This window comes from Crinia signifera, chromosome 3 (genome assembly GCF_055691185.1).
Source record: "Crinia signifera chromosome 3, ASM5569118v1, whole genome shotgun sequence".
Taxonomy (NCBI): Eukaryota; Metazoa; Chordata; class Amphibia; order Anura; family Myobatrachidae; genus Crinia; species Crinia signifera.
Window position 1 is genome coordinate 115326148 of NC_139219.1, and position 22749 is coordinate 115348896.

General features: G+C 43.0%; 1 protein-coding gene across 2 annotated transcripts in view; it reads left to right on the forward strand.

The window, feature by feature from the left end:
* FMN2 (formin 2) overlaps nucleotides 1-22749 on the forward strand; it is a 454592-nt gene that overhangs the window by 148300 nt on the left and 283543 nt on the right. For both annotated transcript variants that reach the window (XM_083176392.1, XM_083176393.1), the window contains exons 5-6: nucleotides 8517-10402; nucleotides 16767-16911. In XM_083176392.1, the coding sequence (XP_083032518.1) occupies nucleotides 8517-10402; nucleotides 16767-16911 (2031 nt within the window). The remainder of the gene's footprint in view (nucleotides 1-8516; nucleotides 10403-16766; nucleotides 16912-22749) is intronic.

Genomic DNA, 22749 nt, shown 5'->3' on the forward strand with positions numbered 1-22749 from the left:
ATATACCACGAAGTTAGAGGTACATGTACATGGTAGATTTAAAGTGTGAGATTTATTTTCCACTGTCTTCCACATGAACGGTTGCTTTTCCATGTACTTGCAACAATTGCATTTAGTGCATGGAGTACATCTGATGGTATCATTCAAAAAATGTTTGCCCAATTTCGGAGTTGTTTTTTCAGGGCAGAAATGACTGGGGGCTATCAAGCTCCTCAAATTTGGAGCTCGTCTATAGACCACATTTGGTGAGGGTGGTAAAGCTGGGCCAAGGATAGGGTCCTTCAGAAGGATATGCCAGTGCTTGGTAAGGACTTTTTTGATCTGGCGATTCTCCTTGTTAAACTGGGTGATAAATGGACGATATGGTGTTTTTTGGACCTTCTTTACTTTATCCCGCAGCATGATTTGTCGATCTGATTTTTCTGCCCTTACTCTGGCTTCTTCAAGTTTTATTTTATCGTAACCACGTTCGATGAACCTGTCTTTGAGGATTTCTGATTGGCGTGTGTAGTCATGGAGCTCCGTACAGTTCCTTCTGAGTCTGAGGAACTGCGCGTAAGGAACTCCATCCTTCCATTTTGGGTGATGGCAGCTGTTGTAGGGGATGAAGCTATTTGCGTCAACATCCTTGAAGTATGTTTTCGTGTTGATCAATTCGCCAGGTGTTCCCTTAAGAGTAAGGTCTAAGAAATCAATTTCCTTGTTGTTGGCTTTAGAGGTGAATTTTAGATTATGATCATTAACCTGGAGGTAAGAGTTGAATTCATCAATGCTTGAGGCATCACCTTGCCAAATGAATATCAAATCGTCAATATACCTATAAAAGAATTTAATGTGTTGCTCGAACCTGGAGCCGTAGATGTAAAGCTCGTCCCATCTCCCCATTAGGAGGTTGGCATAGGAGGGGGCAAATTTTGTCCCCATTGCTGTCCCGTTCTGTTGGAGGTAGTAAGTACCATTGAATTCAAAATAGTTGTGTGTAAGTATGTAACTAATACACTCAATGATGAAGTCCACTTCTTTTTTGGACATCTTCGGATCTTTAGAGAGAGTCCATCTCACTGCTTCCATTCCTTTTGAGTGTGGGATGGATGAGTACAATGCCTGCACGTCTACAGTGAGCCAATGGAAGTCTTCTTGCCAATAGATGGTTTGGACTTTCTGTAGAATACTAGTTGAATCTTTTAAATGGGATTTGTTGAGAGTTACATACGGTTGGAGAAGGAGGTCTACGAAGTGTGAAAGATTGGCGCTAAGAGATTCTACACCCGCCACAATCGGTCTTCCAGGGGGTTTGTTTTTGTCTTTATGGACTTTGGGGAGGTGATAGAATATAGGCATAATGGGGTGTTTAACGTACAAGTAATCGAATTCTTTTTTGGTGATCAATAAATTCTTCAGTGCATTTGTTAGTAGCATATATAATTCTTCCTGGAACTTGGCTGTCGGGTCTTCTTGGAGTTTTATATATGTGGATTGATCATCAAGAATATTTGACGCTTCTCTTAAGTATGCCTCAGTGGTTAATAAAACCACTGCACCTCCTTTGTCCGCCCCCTTAATAATAATTTCTTTATCTTTCTTCAAAGTTTTGATGGCTCTTTCTTCTTGGGTGTTTAGGTTGTTATCATATTTGTGATCTATTATTTTCATTCTCTGGAAATCGTCATTCACTGAGTCGTAGAAAATGTCAATGTGGCTCCCCCTCGACTCCACTGGATAGAACTTGGACGTGGGGGCCACTCTGGACTGAATTTTATTACTCTCTTCCGGCTCGAGAGTAGGATTTTTGATAAAATGTCGCTGTAGTGTTAAGTTTCTTATAAATTTGTTTAAATCTATAAATAGGTCAAATTTTTTCACGTGGGAGTTCGGGGCAAACTTCAGGCCTTTATTCAAAACTGTGATCTGCGCTGCAGGTAATTGCCGCGCAGTGAGGTCAATAACCCCTGTTTCTGTGATGAGGCTCCCTGTGTTGCTTTTCTTTTTTTGGGGCTTCTTTCTTCCGCCTCTACACCCTCGTCTTCTCCATTTAGGATTCTCTTCGTACCCTGAGGGGAATCCATCATACGATGGAGTTCTTCTTCTCTTTGTAAAATGGGCCGTTGGAGGTCCATATTCCCTCCTAAAAAACGCTTAGAATGTAGGGGGGCAGGGGAAGGAGATCTATACTTGCTCCTGTAGTAATTATGCTCGGACGGAATTCGATTGCGATAGGTTGGTGGTCGTCTAGGGTCTGATCTATCCCTATAATTCCTGGGGCCAGAGTGGTCTCTGGGGTTTCTCCGCCCTGATCGATCTCGAGGGTGTATAAATTTAGACCCTTGGGTTTCTTGATTAAACACGGGTTGTTGCCACCCATTATGGCGGTCTCTTCTTATATTATTTCTGCGGTATTTCGGTTCGTCTATATATCTGGAATCCCTTTGATGGTAGTTGACGTATCTGTACCCTTCAGTGTTTTTAGGTCTAGTGTATTGTTGGTTAGGTTCTGTCCTTCTCTCAAAATTTGACCAATTCCTTATTTTCCCATTTAGGTAATCGTTCTTATCGCGTATGAATTTTTTCTGTTTTCTACGAATGATGTCATTTTCTTCTTCGTCTAATTTATTTTGGATATCCGCGACATCCCGTTTGAATTCCTCACTCTCACCGAATTTCTCCAAAAGTTTCTCGATTCTGTTAAGTTCCTCTTCTGTTTTGAGGATTTCCCTCTTTCTTTCATCTACAATAAGGGCTATAAGTTTAGATGAACATTCATCCAAAATGGCGTTCCAATGTGTCAGGAAATCTTCATTACTGTTACCCATTGTGGGTGTTTTGTTAATTCTTAACCCCCTTGGGATACGGCCCACCTCTAGGTATTTTTCCAAGGTATTGATATCGTACCAATTCCTTAGCTCCCTTAGGGTGAGTTTTTCCACTGTGTTCAGATAGTTGTAGTAGTCATCCTCCTCCGTATCGATCATTTGTTCTTCCTCCAGAAAGATGTTTTTTACTCTGTTGGATCTTTTTGATCTATCATAAAACGGCATATTTACTGGCAGCAGGTGGGGTACACTTAGCAGCTGAACCTAGGTCCACAAGATAGAGAAACAAAAGGGGGTTGTGTCCCCGTTCTGCGCCAATAGGTGAGCAGCACTCTTCTAAAAACTCAGCCGCTAATGGGAGTCTGAAGTACAAGATAGAGAGAAAGGGGTGTAGAGGTGCGCTCAACAGGTAATATCACCAATCAACAATTGTAAAAATACAAAATTTATTTCGTACAATAAAATGGTTTAAAATACATAGGTCATCGGTGATTTTCAGAAATAGTTGATGGTTTACAGAAATTATTGAAGGTAGTAACTCTTAATGATTCCGTACAATGGTGTAGATTTGATCAAGCGAAATAACCCTACGCGTTTCGTCCGCTAGGGACTTCCTCAGGGGTAATACACCAAGATCTAGAAAAGTTGATGAAACAATGCCGTGAAAAACAGTCTTGAGTGGGTTTGAAAGATAATTCAGGGTATGAGAAGCTAGAAGGAAGAACAAATGTGAAGTCCTATTTCAGGTTATGCTGTAAATGATTATCTCCTTTTCATCTTACTGATGTATTGAAGTCCCGGACAGATATACCCTGGTTTATATAGTAATGCTATGGTGGGAGATCTGCGACCGGTAGTCATTAGATTCTTTGCCCCCACTATAGTTATAGTAACGTTTTATTTTTCTCTTTTAAAGTTGGGTAATGTTCTCTAGGTGATATACTCACCTGCATTTTAGGTTGGTATTTTTGGGATCCAGGTATGCCGCAGTTGGGTATTGGTATATGGGGAGGGGGTAAGGTTAACATTTCCCTGTTGGGAAATAGGAATTTCTATGTTGTTGTTTTTATGTCTATGTTATCTCAGCAACATTGGTTTATGTGGCTCTCATTTAATATTACAATAGTGCAAAGGTCCCTTGTTATTTGGCAAAGGTATAGTTGGGTGGTTAATCCGCTCATTTCCCATCATACTACACTTATGATATGGCTTCACTAAATTTCCTCTCCTGGAATGTGAGGGCCTTAATGATAAAGTAAAGAGGTCCCTGGTATTTAGACAATTAAAGCAATATAATCCAGATGTACAGTAGCATGCCTTCTAGAAAAGCATTTAGCAGGTAGCAAAGTGTTGTCACTCAAGAAGCACTGGGTCGGTTGGACATATCATTCTACCCATACCTCCTCCTCCAGGGGGGTGTCTGTACTCATTAGGAAAACCGTTCCCTTTTCTGTGATTGGGGTGCAAATTGACCCCTGGGGCAGATTTGTTTTTATACAATGTCAACTAAACTCTCTTCTGGTATTATTGCTGGCGGTTTATATCCCACCCCCGTATTCTCCCTCTGTCCTCAAAAAGGTGGCTGAATTGATGGCGTCCTCTCCTTGCACTGCTACTATATGTATGGGAGACTTTAATAATCTTCTAGACCCCATGATGGACAGAATCTCTATGAGATCACATACCACTCAGCCATGGCCGTCACACTTCCCGGGTATTGTAGCTGAATTAGGCCTCATGGATGCTTGGAGAGTGAAATATCCTGACTCTAGGCAATACTCGTGCTTTTCACACTCACACTCTTCCTTCTCCAGGATAGACCTAGCTCTGATTACATCAGACCTGATACCTAGGATCCGTCACACTAAGTATGAAAGCAGAGGCATTTCGGATCATTCCCCTATCACGTTACATTTAGACCTTAAGGGGGAAATTTACTAAAGGAAATTTGTAAAAATAGGTGTATTTGTATCCAGAAATACACTCATTTTTCACATTTACTATCCCGAAAATACGGCAATTCGTATTCGTATTGATGTGCTATCAATACGAATACGAATTGCCGTATTTTCGGGATAGTAAATGTCAAAAATAAGTGTATTTCTGGATACAAATACACCTATTTTTTACAAATTTCCTTTAGTAAATTTCCCCCTAATTGTCACCGAGGCCAGGCGATATGAAAATGTAACCCCTTTTGTCTAACTCGTATGGGTGCAGGACTGGACCTTAAGGCAGCATGGAAAGAATTATTTGATAAAAACTCTGAGAGTGTTTCCACGGACATCTTGTGGGATGCTTTTAAGGCCTTTTTTAGGGGGACGTTAATCCAAAGGACCTCCAGTCTAAAATCGTTTTACAAGAAAAAAGAGGTAGATTTAGAAACTCGATGTGTTGCAACTGAGCTAAATTTCCTTACTGACAAATTAGAATCCTCCAAATTAGAGTGGTTGGATGCCCAAAAAGAATGGAAAAATTATTTGCTAGAGAAGACTCGCTATAAATTATTGTTTACTTCCCATTCGACCTATACCTACCCGGTGACAGACCGTGTAGTTACATGGCACGACTTATGCGAGGGGAGCGTGGCCCCTGTACTGTCATGGAGCTCCACACAGAGAGGTGGGGCAGTCAATCACACCCCCGACATCGCCAACGAATTTGCTTCGTACTATAGCAATCTCTAAACTTCCAAATCCTCATGTGACTTGGATGATCTCCGAGCATATCTACATAAAATATCACTCCCCTCCTTATCTAGCGAAGACCGTAATCTGTTAGTCACCTCTCATGCTAGATGAAATAACATCTGCTATACAGTCCTCTCCCAACGGCAAGGCCTCGGGCTCCATCGGTATCCCGTCAGAACTATACAAAAAACACATAAACTTCTTTTCCATCCATCTACTTAATATTTCTCGAGCTCAATGTCAGAGGCTATAATTATTGTTATCCCCAAACCCAGCAAAAACCCCTCTTATCCTGACTCCGACTCATATTTCCCTACTCCCAACAGATATTAAGATTCTGGCTAAAGTGTTAGCTACCAGAATGAATCGAATTATAATATACATAACACACCCAGACCAGACTGGATTTATGCCCAATAAAACCACTTCCATTAACCTCCGTCATCTATTTACACACCTGCAGACCCCCAGGGAAGACCAATGCACTTCGGCTGGATGCAGCAAAAGCATTCGATTCGGACAAGTGGGGATACCTTTTTTGAGGTAATGGACCGATTTGGATTTGAACCAAAATTTATTAGATTTATTCAAACGCTATACGCTTCACCGAAGGCCAGGATCTCGGTGAATGGATATGTATCTCACTCATTCCCCCTGTTTAGAGGTACAAGGCAGGGCTTCCCCTTGTCCCCCGCCCTATTTGCCATTGCCATTGAGCCCCTGGCCTGCTTAATTAGATGAAATTAAAATATTGCTGGTCTCAAAATAGGATCTAGAGAAGACATAATAGCTTTATACGCTGACGATATCCTCCTATTTATCCATGATTACTCTATTTCGTTACCCCTAATATTCAATACCATCACAGATTTTTGTCAGTATTCCAGTTTATTAATTAACTGGTCCAAATCCTCTAGTACACCACTTAGGTGCAGTGTTCCGAGCCCCCTTCCAGTACAACTCCCACTCCCATGGTCGGATACCTTTAAATATCTAGGCATTTGGGTCTCAAACAAACCCAAGTCCTATGTCCCACTAGATCTCCTCCCACAAATCGCCTATCTTCGCTCTAAAATGCCACTCTGGAGTAAATTACTACTAACCGTCACTGGAAGAATCAATATGGTGAAAATGATCTTCCAACCTAAACTCCTTTACATTCTTCAACAAGCCCCGATCTATATTCCTCAGAAATACTTTAAACAAATCAAAAGCTTACTATCCTCTTTAACCCTAGGGCGCTTACCCGCCCAAATTAATCTTCGAACCCTCACCAGAACTAAGAACTCGGGTGGCCTAGTCCTCCCTGATTTCAGGCATTATTATTATGCAGCCCAACTATGCTTTATATGGGAATGGCTAAATGTAAAGGATGATACCACTCTTCATATGCAACTGTTTTCTCAACAATATCCGGGATGTTCCCCACTACAAACTTTACTAGGAGGCATTACTAAAAATATCAGTCCCTTTGATAAAACAAGCAGTTATTATATGGCGATTGGTTCACAGAACTATGGGAGGTCAGGGATGGGATCCAGAGATTTCTTTACTGAACACCCGTGCCTTGCCTAAGTTGGCCTCTCTGGAGGTGGAGAACACGTGGAGTAGATGGAATGTATGTAGTCTGGGAGACTTATACGCTTATAACACTCTTAAAACTTTCCAGGAGCTACAGGTTGTTTTTCCCATTCCCAATTCTATAGGTACCTCCAGGTACGACATGCCCTCAACAAACAAATGGGCTCGTCCTCCCCTTCTATTAACAATTCCCCCATTAAAACATTGATTCAGAATGCCACGGACAAACATCTTGTATCCACAATGTACTCGGCTAGACAGCAGAAATACCATTTGGACCTTCTCCCCTCTGTTAGGTCAAAATGGGAGGCCGACTTTGGAGTCATTACTGATGAGATATGGTCTAGTGCCTTGGAGGCCCATAGGCTATCCACGACTAATATTAGATTCCAACAGATACAGTACTTTATTCTACACCGAGTGTACATGACCCCAACTCTGTTACATCGCATAGGAGGATCCTCCTCTTCGACATGTCCTAGGTGTAATCTAGCAGAAGGTACCTTTTTGCATTTATTATGGTCATGTCCTAGGATAACTGTGTATTGGACTGCTGTTACTGACTTTTTAATCAAATCTGGTGTCCGTGGGAATGCGATAACCCCTGTCTCTTGCCTACTCTCTGCTTTTGACGAGGAAGCCCTCACTACTTCAGATAAACGTTTTATGATTTATATATGTGCCTTGGCTAAAGTGGCCATAGCCAGATTGTGGATGGGTGGGGAGACACCGAACATATCGGCCTGGGCCTCCCTGGTCAATGTAACGGTGAGCCACGAAAAATTTGTCTACCTGTCCAGAAATAGTGAGAGAAAGTTCCACTCTATATGGTCCAAATGGTTAGAGTCTAATTATTCAACGAAAAATACTCCTGGAAATTTATGTCTTGGGACATATGCCCTAATGTATAACAAACCTCTTATGTTGCACAATGCCCAATGTGCCTTACCTCTAGGTTAATATATATCTATGTCCTGACATCTCACTATTATTACCTTATGCGCCTACTAATAAGTTTGTACATTTTAACATTGCAACCTGCCATGATCTATGTTTTTTCTCTTTCTTTTTCTTTATAAGCTCAACTTTGTCTTACAATATGAGATCACACATGAAAAATAATACAATGTTGGCATATTTTACACTCTTTATTGTTCTGATGACAGTATTGATTATATTACTAAATGTTATTACTGTACCATGATATACATTTGCAATCTTATATATGTACACAACAACGATATAGTCTTCTTTATGATAAAGAGACCATGTATCTTTGTATAATTATACTCATGTTTTGCTTGCATGTTTGTTTGTTCTTTTTTGTTCTTTATGTATCTAAAAACCAATAAAAATGTATTGAATTAAAAAAAATATATAGTATTTTTAAATGAGAAATATAATTAATTTTAATGAATATTGTATTTTTTTATAGGATAAAGACTGGAAGTGTGCCTCACCTAAGGAAGATCATGCTAACATAATACAGCACCTTGAGCAAACCATACTAGACCTAAAGGCTAAACTAGCTGAACATGAGAAACAGTACAAGCAATCAAAGATTTTTACTGATTCTGAAACAGAAGATCAAAATGTGTTTTGTTCTGAATTATTTGCACCAAATGATAGCCATCAAGATATGTCATTAAAGAATAATGCAACTGGAAAATCTGTACAGACTTCCCCAATAGAGGAGTATGTCACACAGGAAGTGCCTTCGTTTTCTAGATTTCAAGAGCCTTCAAATGTCACTGAGGATAAAATAAGAAACCAGATGCTCTATTATACTTCTACTAACTCACAATGTAATGATTATTCTGGAGATTTTCAAAAGAAGTCAAATAAATTACAGTTTGATCATTCAGAATGTAAAGAAATTCCCCCAGGCATTGAAGTCTCTCTGAATGCCTCAATTTTAACACTACCCTCTCCTACATTAAGTTGTGTACCTAATCTTCAAACTTCCGATGGGTTGCCTGATGTTAAAACTATTTTGTTTTCTCATCAATGTAAAAACACAGTAATTCCCTTTTCCAGTAAAGGTCACTCATGTCTAGACCATCCGTGCCCATCTTCTCCCCCATTAGAATCAAGGCTATGCACACAATGTTCTTCTGAAATGCATTGTCTTCAACCACTATTACCTCAGCATTCATATAATTCTACAATTTTTCGTCCAGCACCACTACCTCAACTGCTATGTTCTAATGCAATTCCTCCTCCACCTCTACTACCATATACTACTGTCATTTCACCATCACTTCCAATAGGTACTCCTGTAATTCCTCCACAATCTCCACTTCAAGGTAGTACTGTAATTCCTCCTCCACCTCTGATACCATGTAGCACCGCAATTCCTCCTGCACCCCCACTACCAGGGACTGCTGCAATTCCACCTCCCCCCCCATTACCAGGTACTACTGCAATTCCTCCTCCCCCTCCATTACCAGGCACTAATGTAATTCCTTATCTATTTCCAATGCCAGGTACTTTTGCAATTCCTCCTCCACCCCCATTACCAGGTAGTACTCTACTACTATCAGGTTCTACTGCAATTCCTCCTCCACCCCCACCTACACTGCCAGGTACTATTATAATTCCTCCTCCACCGCCACCTCTTCCACCGTATATTACAGCAATTCCTCCCCCACCTCTATTAGGTACTAATCTGATTGAGCCTCTTCCCATACTGCCTCCACCACTACTAGGTTCTACTATTCAGCCTTCTCCACCACCACCTCCACCACTACCAGGTTCTACTACTATTCTGCCTCCTCCACCGACACTTTCACCACTACCAGGTTCTACTACTATTCTGCCTCCTCCTCCACCACCTCCACCACTACCAGGTTCTACTACTATTCTGCCTCCTCCACCACCACCTCCACCACCACTACCAGGTTCTACTACTATTCTGCCTCCTCCACCACCACCTCCACCATTACCAGGTTCTACTACTATTCTGCCTCCTCCACCACCACCTCCACCATTACCAGGTTCTACTACTATTCAGCCTCCTCCCCCACCACCTCCACCACTACCAGGTTCTTCTGTGATCCAGCTTCCTCCTCCACCTCCACCACTACCATGTAATATTGCAGTTCCACCACCTCCACCAGCACTAAATCCCCAACCTTTTGGATGTTCAGCATTTTTTACTACAAATACTCAAACACATAACTCTTCGTTGTCTGGTTATTTACCAGCTGGATTATTTGCATTTGGATTTAATCATACTAAAGGGAATAGGAAAGCTGCTATTGAACCAACAAGGCCGATGAAGCCCCTCTATTGGACACGAATAGAATTACATGGGAATAGGTAATTCAATAGATATTATTGTAACAAATGTATGCCTATATGTTTGTAAATGTTATAAATATAACTAAAAGTGAAGTCTCTTTTTACAATGCAGTAACTGTTCACTTTCCAGATCCTTTCACTTCAATCTTGTCGTACTTTGTAGCATCAGTTTGAGGATTCATTGGTATTTTTTTTATGTATTAACAAAAATTAGTTTTCACAATTCAGATCAGTTCCTGGTCCAAATGTAATAAGGTCTAATTTTGCAAAATGGGCTAATTCAAATACACTATTTTAGGATGTTAAAGTTAAAAGAGGACTTTTATGCATTTACTTACCAGAAGGAGGGGACACTGGACAGTCTATGTCCAATACATGCACAAAAGGAGGCACTTCTAGAGGGATGAATTGCTTCAGTTCCTCCTCAAATTACATGTACAGTAGTGGACAAGTGCTGGATGTCTGTCACGATTCAAGGTCTGAGAAACACTAAGGCTTCTCAGCACCCTAGGCAACACTTCAACCTACTGCCGCCCTCCCTCCTCATACTGCCACCAATAAACCCTTTTCCAACCGCTTAAGGCATGGGTCTTCAAACTGTGGCCCTCCAGATGTTGTGAAACTACAAATCCCAGCATGCCTTGCCACAGTTTTTACACTCCCTTATAGCAAAACTGTGGCAAGGCATGCTGGGATTTGTAGTTTTACAACATCTGGAGGGCCACAGTTTGAAGACCCATGCCTTAAGGCACTCTTGCCTAACATTCTGGAATGGCAGAGAGGCTCCCAAAAATTGAGTGATCCTCCCAGCCCCTCAGGAAGGTGGGCAAGTTCCCTGCTTTCCCTGGAGGCCCCCAGCACCCTACCCTTTGCCACCCACAACAGAGTACAAGGAAGATGGGGCAGCAAAGTAGGGAAGTATGCCTCAAGAGAAAGTATGGAGGTGAGGTCTTAGAAGTTCCGCAGCAGCCACCTGCATTAAGTACAACAAGGATCGTCACAGACAGCCTTGATTTTTTGATAGGCAGACTTGGTGGCGCCCCCACAGATTCCGACACCCTAGGCAGCTGCCTAAAGCTGCCTAATGGTAGAGCCGGCCCTTGGTGTTTCTCTAGGCTTGCTCAGAGATTGTCATCTAGATCTGCGATGCTGCGTTCCAGTGTCCGGCTGGCAATGGGTGTTCACAGTCAGCATCTCCCGCGATATCATCTCAGCGGGCACCGCTGAACACAGTCTGCGGCCTTGTTGTTTACTAACCCCCAGCACTGGGCCTTCTCTCCGTTACAGGCCTCAGGCCTTCCCACAAGCAAACCAAACATAGGCCCTTATTCTAGTTAACTCGGACAGATGCATATTTCGGACGTCCACCGAGTGTTCTTAGCCCCGCCTACCGTACGAATAGCTCACACCGTCCTAAAGCGGTAAGACGCAGAGCGAATGGACCGCGAGTGGATGTTTCATGTGAACACCTTCCCCATCTGTGGGGACCGCCCTCATTCTCCGATGGTCGCCGACCATCGAATGATGGACTGAGCGGTCAGGCAGCCCCGAGTGCTCCAGACAACTCTGACATTTTTCTATGTGAAAGCAGGGATATGGGTGGGCAGCTCACATCCGGCTATGTCAGCTGTCCGCCCCCCACAAATGCGTTATGGCTGGATTACCATACGTATGACCAGCGTTTTCATGCGGACATGGTAATGAGCCCAAACAGTGCTTCACGCCCCTCTCCACCCCCTGCTCGGATGGTTCCATTCGATCCTTTTCTGCACGGAATTCACGCCATGTTCGGACGTGCGAGGCATTCAAAAAAGCGCAGAAACGCCTCTGCACATTTACAAACACAATACATCGATCGTCCGACCGAACACGCAGCCATCCGACTCAATCAGAATAAAGGCCATCGGGTGAAATGTAATAAGATGAGAGATTCAGAAAGTGAGAGGTTTGGTAGGAAATCTCTAGTTTTTTTAAAGCTGCAATCATTCACACTGCAAAACCAGTTTGATTTTGCAGTGTAAATGATTGCCGCTTTCAAAAAACTGGAGCTTTCTTACCAAATCTCTCACTTTCTGAATCTCTCATCCTATTACATTTCACCCATAATTTCTGTCTCCAGCATGTGCGTGGCTATATTTGTTTGATTCACAGGACCTCCTCAGCCAATCCTGGACTTGCTATTCTGACATCACTCCTCTACAACCAATCCGCTGCACTCTCTGCCTATAAGTATGCTGAAGCTGGGCCAAGCAAACAGTCAGTGCAATGACGTCCTTAGGGTAACAGTGTCTCCTGTCCTCTGAAATGTTTCCTGGTTTCCATAGCATCTTCGGCTTACCACCTTGCTGCAGCCTGACTCCCTCCAGTGTCCAGACCTTGGTTCTATCCCTGTTTCACCATTGGTTCCTGCTTACTATGGTAACACCATCACTCATTCTGCCTTCACTGCTTACTTTCATTGCCACCTGCTCAGAGTGTCAACATCGATATTACCACCTTCGATGCATCAACATTGGTTGCAGTCATCATCGGTGGACCTCTTAGTGACTGTGTTAGTGGTATCTACTTGAGCCATATACTTACCTGCAGTATCTCTCCGGTGTACCCTCCACCATCGATTGTCAACATTGGTCAGGAACCACTCATATCTCCAGCATTGTATTCTGTAGATTACTCACTAGACTCCCCCTGGTTCAAGTTCTCCATTGACTTTAACTACCATGCATTTGGGCCTTGTACATTGCTTTCAGTGGTTAGCATTGTAGATCAAGTCCAAACGAATTAAAGAACACAGCTTCCGTTTTACTCCAGTCTCAGTACATACTTGCCTACTTTTGAAAACCAGTTTTCAGGAGATTATAGTTGCTAATTGTATTTTGCAAAGTGCCCCATCAAGGGGCATGTCATGCTCCTCCCAAAATGCGTGTCTAGTTCCATATATGGAGAGTTTGTGAAAGAGATTGTGAACGTGGCACCTACAAGCGTGGGTGTGGTCTGCTACATCATAGAGGAATCTTTTAAAATTACTTATATCCAATAGTAGATGAGCCCCCAAAGCAGTTAGTAAGAGCTACTATACTTGCTAAAGTATAGTAGCTCTTACTAACTGGGAAATGGTGCTGATGATTCAATGTAAATGTATCTCATTCCTTTTCCCCAAAAAATATAACAGTGTAAAGTAGGCTGGGTGAAATGAGGGAGTTTGCTAGACTAATGAGGGAGAGGGAGATTGCTGTTATTTCAGAGAGTCTCCTGCAGAATGCAGGAGGGTAGGCAACTATGCCTCAGTACAAAGTCACCCCTCAGACATGACAATGTCCTCCTTCTATTTTGAGACCCTCAGCCATCTTGTATTTGAAGACCCTTTTAATATGCCCAAACCTTTTCATCACATTTTTGATGTCCCGATGGCTTGAACTAACCAAGTTCACTGCGTTTTGTGCTGATTTTCAAATTTTCTTCATCCAGGATGCAGGGGCTATGTGTATCTAGACACACAGCAGGCCTGGTAATACACTATGGCATGGACTACTGCTCAGTTCTCTCTTTGAGAATGAGACATTGCACCCTGTCCTCATTTTGCAGGTGTTGGTGCAGAAACCTCCTCTTCCTCCTCCTCATGCTCCTCACTCTCTTCATCCTCTGTGGCAGGCTCAGGCTACTGCTGTAACATGACCTCCTCCTCCATCTTCCTCTCCCTGTCAACTCGCCTGGAAGTCCTGGCTGCTCCAAAACACAGCAAATTTCTCTCTCCTTCTCTCTCTCTCAGGTACATTTACAAATGCTTTTAAAATAAAAAAAAAGGTTATGTTGACCATAGCAACCAGTCAGATTCTATCATTTTTCTATTGTATCCTAGAAAATGATAGACAGAAACTGATTGGTTGCTATGGGTAATATCACCTCTTTTCCTTTCAGAAGGTTTAGTATATTTACCCCTGAGGGTTTATATAAGGTGCTTAAATCAGGGGACTTTTGGGTGCCTATGGGTGACTTTCTTTCACACTGTGCAACTCTCATAATGAAATTCACATTCTGGTTGGTCTTAAAACTTAGCTGCTTCCTGGTGTGAAATCTGGGACCAACTACTTGGACCCTAACATTGTGTGAGTTGCAGCATAATCTTGCACATTTTAATGTTCAAGATGATGCGCGTTTTTCTCACACTAAAAAATTGGAACCAATTACATTTGACTCAATAATTTAAAGGACATATGGATCCACAATCCCAAATTTCCATATTCCATGAGTAGTTAGTGGCTTGCAGGGTCAGACTGGCCCACTGTGGAATAGGAGAAAAACCCCAGGGAGCCCCACTGCCTGAAGGCCCAACCAATGCTTTATGGATCAGGATCCAGTAATTATCCAACCACCAGCTATTCAATTGTGCCTGTTTTCACCTCTATTGAAGTCATTTTTCACCAATCTCTTTTCACTTTTTTTGGGGGGAGCAAATAGGCATCAGTGAAAAAATATGACTGGGTGGGGCCTGTATATCTGTGATGCCAGTGAATTTCCAACTAATAAGTATACTGTAGCTGAAATATAATGCAACAGTTATATTTGGATTAAATGAATTTTAGTTATATATTCCATAAATATTGTATTAAACTGTAAATTCTTGCTGAACTACTGTGTGCTTGTGTGTGTGTGTGTGCGTGTGTGTATATATATATGTATGTATATATATATATATATATATATGCCGGTTCACTGGAATGGACGGCGCCTGTGTGATGCAGCGACGCTGTGCCATGCTGATAAATTATTTTAGTGATGTATGTGAGCTTTTATACAGTATCTTTTAGTTAAAGACTGTTATATGATTGCTCATTTTGTGCGCTCCTTCTTGTTTCTCTCTCTCTCTCTCTCTCTCTCTCTCTCTCTCTCTCTCTCTCTCTCTCTCTCTGCTTTTGAGTCCACAAGTTCTTGTTTAGCAAACACTTGTTCCAAAGTTAAGGAACCGCAGCTCCCTTCTTTCGTCTCAGTCCCCGTGAGACAACACCAAAGGCAATCTACGATACACAAAATAAGAAGGGGCGCCCAATAGCGTAGCATTGTGAAATCACATAAAAAGTTTTAATGAATAAAAGTGACATGTATCACTAGGAGATTATCTGTACAATAAAAGTCCTCAGTGGTGGACTTAAAACCACATGGTGTAACAAACAATCCACACTGGCAAATGCAGGAATAGTTTAAGCTTTAGACCGCGGGTCACTCACAGATACCACGGCAAGATATTCTCCCGCTGACATTACGGGGGAAATTTACTAAAGGAAATTTGTAAAAAAATAGGTGTATTTGTATCCAGAAATACACGTGTTTTTGACATTTACTATCCCGAAAATACGGCAATTCGTAAATGTATTGATGTGCTATCAATACGAATACGAATGGCCGTATTTTCGGGATAGTAAATGTCAAACAGGTAAACACCACCCGACCGAATGTCTGCCCCCCCGGTGCAAGAATCCCCGCAATTGCATGGAAAGGTATGTTTATGTACATGCTCAGACCCACACAAACGGAAAAGGGGCCAAATTCAGCCCTGACAGATTGATTTTCTGGTGAGCGCTGAGATTGAGTGAGAGGGGCTCCATCTGTACATCTTGGTTTTATTGTACCATGTATGGCACTGTTTAGCACACCTTGGTCTATGCAAAGTCACTCTTTGTTCTTTTACTAAAAATGTGCTTCTCTAATCTATTACTTTATACAAATTCTACTGCTGCAAAAAAAATATTGCCCCTATGCATTTCGTCATGGACTTCGTCAGTGGGGTCCATGATGAAACGCGTAGGGTCGTGGCCTGACTTACGCTGTTTCAGAAGCAGGAGACGTGAGCTGACATCAGCCGCTGTGCTGACCGATTGGAGTTAACTTGAGAAGTACCGCCAGCGGGAGAATATCTTGCCGTGGTATCTGTGAGTGACCCGCAGTCTAAAGCTTAAAGTATTCCTGCATTTGCCAGTGTGGATTGTTTGTTACACCATGTGGTTTTAAGTCCACCACTGAGGAATTTTATGGCACAGATAATGTACTAGTGATATATGTCACTTTTATTCATTAAAACTTGACAATACTATGCTATTGGGCGCCCCTTCTTATTTTGTGTATCGTAGATTGCCTTTGGTGTTGTCTCACAGGGACTGAGACGAAAGAAGGGAGCTGCGGTTCCTTAACTTTGGAACAAGTGTTTGCTAAACAAGAACTTGTGGACTCAAAAGCAGCTGCAGTTGTGGTATTTTAATTAAGCAGGTGTCAGCGCATCATTCCAATCCTTTGTGTAATATATATATATATATATTTTTTTTTTTTTACAAATGTTCCATGTTAAGATACTGTCTGGTCCTAATTCTCTTTTTTAATTTAATCTTAGAGATGGCAGCAGCCCTCTAGTTTGGGAAGCAGTCAATGAGCTTAAAGTAGATGTTAAAGAGCTGGAAAGTCTGTTTTCTAAAACTGCAGTAAAGGAAAAAAAGAAACCTATTTCTGATACAATAACCAAGACAAAGTCTAAACAAGTAAGTTTATAACTTAGAATGTATCATTTAATTCAAAATAAATATTGTAATGTACTTTTTGGGGGTATATTTACTAAGCAGTAGCTTTTCAAAAACTCCAAAACCAGGAGTGTTTCTCATGTTATCTTATTTCCATTTTAAATTCCTTGGCCAGATCCAACAACAAATGGTGGCTTAAAGACTTTAAATACTTTTAAGCAATGTTCACACTGGTGATAGCAGGTTAAAACAAAATGCGTACAAACCCAATTGCACTTCCAGTATGTATGCATTTAATATCTATCTGATATACTGTACATTTAGGGGTCAATTCATATGCCACACTTATGGTACACAAGGATTTATGTTTACAGCCCCATAGTTATGTATCCAAATTTTTTTGAGTTCTTGGGTTAAGATTAGGTTTCTACAGATTTGCCAACACTTCACTTTGCTCGCACTTAGGACCCATACACACTGGTTGACTTTGAGCTAAAAGTCGAACAAAATGGCATGTTTGAGCAGCTTTTAGCTCAAAGCCGCCCAGTGTGTATGCCCCGGCGATGAGCGGTGAGCGCTGTCGCGCGCTCCCGCATCATCGCCGGGAAAGCCATTCATCTGCGCTATGCAAAGCCGGCCTCTCCCCGCTGATGGTGCCGGGCAGGGGGAAAGCAGCTCAGTGTGTATGCACTGAGCGGTTCCCCCCCCCAGTGATGAAAACGATCATCGCTGTCCATAAACGCTGGGCAAAATAACCCAATGTGTATGGACCTTAGCAATTTAAATGACACAAATTCGATTCATTCTTGTTTTTTATACGCATCATTGTCAAACAGGAATTGATAGTGTTCACAACAAATACATGTTAAAAAAACACATGGGAATACCACATGATTTTCTCAATGAAGGCATAATATTCTTAAAAGGGTACAAAGTAAAGAGACCGTGGGCCTGATTCAGACCTGTTCTCTAGGCTGCATACTGTATATTTGCAGACTCGCAAACAGGTAAACACCACCCGACCGAATGTCTGCCCCCCCCGCCGGTGCAAGAATCCCCGCAATTGCATGGAAAGGTATGGGTATGCTTATGTACATGCTCAGACCCACATAAACGGAAAAGGGGCCAAATTCAGCCCTGACAGATTGATTTTCTGGTGAGCGCTGAGATTGAATGAGTGGGGCTCCATCTGTACATCTTGGTTTTATTGTGCCATGTATGGCACTGTTTGGCACACCTTGGTCTATACAAAGTCACTCTTTGTTATTTTACAAAAAATTTGCTTCTCTAATCTATTACTTTATACAAATTCTACTGCTGCAAAAAATATATTTAAATCAGTCAACTTGCTTTATTTGAAAAAAAAAAAAACCAGCTAAGCCATGTTTTACATGTTGTGAAAAATTGAGAAAAAAAGCCAAGATGTATGTGGACAAATCTGTATGGAAGTAGTTGGAGATGGTATTTGGATTAAGGGTTTTTTAAGGATAGGGGAGCTGAGAGCATGCTTGAAGGCAGAGGGGACAGTGCCAGATAAGAGGGAGAGATTGAAGAGGTGGGCTTAATGGCAAAAAGCAGAGAGAGAGAGAAGTAGGGGAGGAGGTGGGAGGGTATAGGTGTCAGGGTTGAGCTGTTAGTTTGCGAGTGTGAGCGATGGTCAGGGAGTGGAAATGGGAAGTTGGAGAAATCAGAAATATCACAATGGTAGTTGAGGACCCGATCAAGTGAGCTTCCATTCAAATGGGAAGGTGAGGAGGTCCACTGTGAGAAACCAAGTGAAGATGTGAGGTTAAGGAGGCAGAGTTGTATGTGGGAAAATAGGGATGTTGAAATCACCTAAGATAATAGAGGGAATGTCAGAAGAGAGTTCGTGTGGAATGAGCAAGAGAAGCTATCAAGGAATTTAGAGGGAGTGCCAAAGTAGGTTGGGGTGGTAAATTAACAGGTTGGAACAGGCAAATAGCACGGGCCCCAATTATAGAGAATATAGGGATGTTCTGGGGTAGTTGGTAGGAGTAATTGGAGCGTAAAACCTTCATGGTGGCCGCATGGTTGGGGTGTATGTGAGAATGTGAGGCCCCCAGCAGAGAGAGCAGCAGGAGAAGTTGTGTCAGAGGGAATGATCCAGGTTTCAGTAATGGCTAGGAGATGGATGGAGTAGGAAATGAAAAGTTCATGAGTGGGGACCAGCTTGTTACAAACTGATCTGGAATACCATAGGGTACAGAATAGAGGGTATGAGTTTTTGGGACATATGTGAATGAGATTATTGGGGATTCTATAGCACTGAGGCAAAAATTATTTGGAAGGCTGGAATATAGAGGGAATAGGAATTGTGCTGGCTCCTGATGGGAAAGGAAACGTCAGAAGTCAGGCACGGAGGGAGTAAGTGTATACTGATCGTGGAGAGGTGAGGTGACAGTTGGAGGAGGAAGAGAGCAGGTCTGAGAGGGGAGTTAGGGACCCGTGGTCAGGCTGAAGCGAATTAGAAGGGAGGTTTGGGGATAGAGGAGATGAGGAGATTTAGGGGACTATGAGAGAAGGACAGAGGTGGTAACATGGGGCAAATAAAGGAATTGGGTAAAGAAGGAATGTTGGGGAGTGTTGACAGCCTGGACATAGTGTAGATGAAGCAAAGGGTAAAAAATAGAAATCGGAGTGATGGCTGAATGAGAGACAGAGCAGTACAATTTCAGAAAAGAAAGAGTAGTACCAAGAGAATTTGCAAGCATGGTTACGGTTAATTTAGGATTAATTTTTACAGGTTAGCAGTGTGACAGATGTAAAAAAAACACTGTCAGGGGTATGCCCAACATTTTTATGGTCATGCCCATAAAACACTGGGCTTTCCCCTGCTGCCACCCCCTTCCCTCCCCTCCTCAAGCAAATGGCTTTATCACTTTTTGAAGCTTAGCACACCTGTGGCCAGATGCACTATGCTTCAAAATGTATAAAATGGAGAGTGATAAAAAACCAACCAATCAGCTCCTACTTGCCATGTCACAGACTGTGTTTGAAAAATGTCAGGCAGTAGCTGATTGTCTGGTTGTTTATCACTCTCCATTTTATGACTTTTGAAGCTTAGTGCATCTGGCACCTGGTCTTAAGACACTACACTGCTGTACTATCAACTCATCAATGCAAGTAGTGGAGGTAATGGGGCAGGCTGACTGCTGGGCTGGATCTGATCCACTCCGCTTCTGCAATGCTGTTTCTGGGGGATGTAGTACCCAGAACAACCCCCCCCCCCCAACAGGGTAGAAAGACTGGGCACAATATGACTACGCCCCCCTACCTTGTGGCAAATTGCTGTGATTTGATGGTTGTGTCAGGAGTCGCGATGCGTCCTGGGGCACAAGTCCATGATTTGCATTGTATCTGGCCACAGTCCATGGTGGGATGCTCCCTGTAGTTGCCTGGGCCTAGTCGGTGTCTCATGCTTGTCCCAAGTCGGTCCCATGCTGCATGGGGCGCCGCCATGACACTTGGAGTCAGCTGATGGTTTGATCCATTAGTTTCCCTATAACCTTGATCCCTCTGACTTGTGCACTTGATCATATGATGATCAAGGTGTACACAGGTACTTCCTGTGGTTAATTAATACTGCGACTGGCAGCCAATCAAAGACAGGCAGGGGGGATATAGGTGAGCAGTGGCAAACGCAGGAATTTTAGAGGGGAGAGCACATTGGAGTAAGTACGGGAGTCTGGGGAGTGGTAACAACCCTGATATTGGTCTTTTTATACACTGGATACTGTATGGAATACAGTATTAATATTTAACAGTACTGAAGGTAAATGGTCAGGAAAAGGTTAAACTTATCATAATAAATACACAATCATAAAAGAACTAATACTGCACTTTTTAAGCTCACAATCACCCACTTCATGGGAAGGCACCTGTCTCTTCCTCCTGGCAGCTATTCTCTGGTCAATTGCAATGTTTGTGAGTTCAGATACACATGTACAGTAATTGTGGTAGAAGAAGCTGGTACACTAAAGCTCCTCACAGTGAGCATTCTAGGCTACAGGTTACATTGCTCCAGTGTTACCTGTTCCAGTGCATATGTGACCTGCTGCTGCTGCTGTGGCTGCTAGACAGCTCCTAGGATAACCCTTCATCTGCCAGACTATCTTCCAGCTATTCCATCTACAGCTCCCATCTGAAGTAGCCTCCGCCTCATCTAGCCATCCCAAGCAGAAATCACTACTGGCTTCTAAGCCATCTACCTCTCATCGGTTCCCAGACCAATTGCCACTGTAGATGCATGCGGTGCATCTTGGTACATGTAGTCTCAAGGTATGACTCCCTTCCGGTCAGGAGGACGGGCAGTCAGTCAGAGTTAGCCGGAGGCTTGAATAAAGACACACCTGATTCAAGCTGCACAGGTGTCAGTGAGTTGATTGATACACACACATCTAAATGGTGTCAGAAGCGGGATCAACATGGCACATGAGCTAAGGAAGATTGATCCGCTGGTATATGACGAACATATCTCTGACAACTGGCTCAGATTCAAGAGAGAATGGCACATATACTGCATTGTGGGCTTATCAGACAAGTCAAAGAAGGTACAAGCATACACGCTGCTGAACCTCGCGGGCACAGACGCCGTGGACAAATCAGAGGTATTCATATACGCGGACGCAGAAAACAGAGAGGATCCCGAAGTCCTGCTCACTAAGTTTGAAGAGATCTGCATGCCGGTGAAGAATGTCATCATGGACAGGCACATCTTCAACAGCACAAATCAAAAGGGTGACGACACCATACAATCATACGCATCCACACTAAGGCTCATTATGCGAGGTCACCGCTTTGTGATCCCAGCTGCACTGCAGTCATCCTACACACAGCACATGTACCACGGTCATGCAGGCCTAGAGGCCACAAAGCGCAGGGCCCGGGAAACTGCATTCTGGCTCTCTATGTACGGTGACATTGAACGGGTTGTTTCACTCTGTGGCCCCTGCAACACCCAACATGTTACTCCACAGCAGTTAATCACTGACAACGCTTTAAGAGTAGAGAGTTCACAGAGTATGCAAACATATGGGACACCAGCAGCCCACACTATCCACAGTCCAACGGGTTGGCAGAGCGGGCAGTTCATTCTGCAAAGCACCTAATGGAAAAATGTGCACGAGACGGCTCGGACATATATTTAGCTCTGCTGAACCTGAGAAATACACCCAGAGATGGACTACCCTACCCTGCACAGTGTCTGTTAGCACGCCGCACCCACACAGTACTCCCTATGGCAAAGCAGCTTCTACAACCCAGAGTGGAGCCTCAGGTGCGCGACTGCATCAACAGACGCAGGGCAGGTTCCAAGGCAGCATATGACAGGTAGGCACATCGCCTGCCACCACTCTCCCCAGGCCAGCCAGTCCACATGCAAACTGAACATGGTTTCGACAGAGTAGCAGTAGTGCAGCGTCCTGCAGAACGTCCAAACAGCTATGTGGTGCAATCTGACAATGTCCTATACCAGTGGTCGCCAACCCGTCACTCGCGAGCTACCGGTAGCTCGCCTGAGCGAAACGGGTGGCTCGACCACTGCTGCCTGCCCGGTCCGCCTGATCCGCTGGTATATGACGAACATATCGCTGACAACTGGCTCAGATTCAAGAGAGAATGGCACATATACTGCATTGTGGGCTTATCAGACAAGTCAAAGAAGGTACAAGCATACACGCTGCTGAACCTCGCATGCACAGACGCCGTGGACAAATCCGAGGTATTCATATACGCGGACGCAGAAAACAGAGAGGATCCCGAAGTCCTGCTCACTAAGTTTGAAGAGATCTGCATGCCGGTGAAGAACGTCATCATGGACAGGCACATCTTCAACAGCAC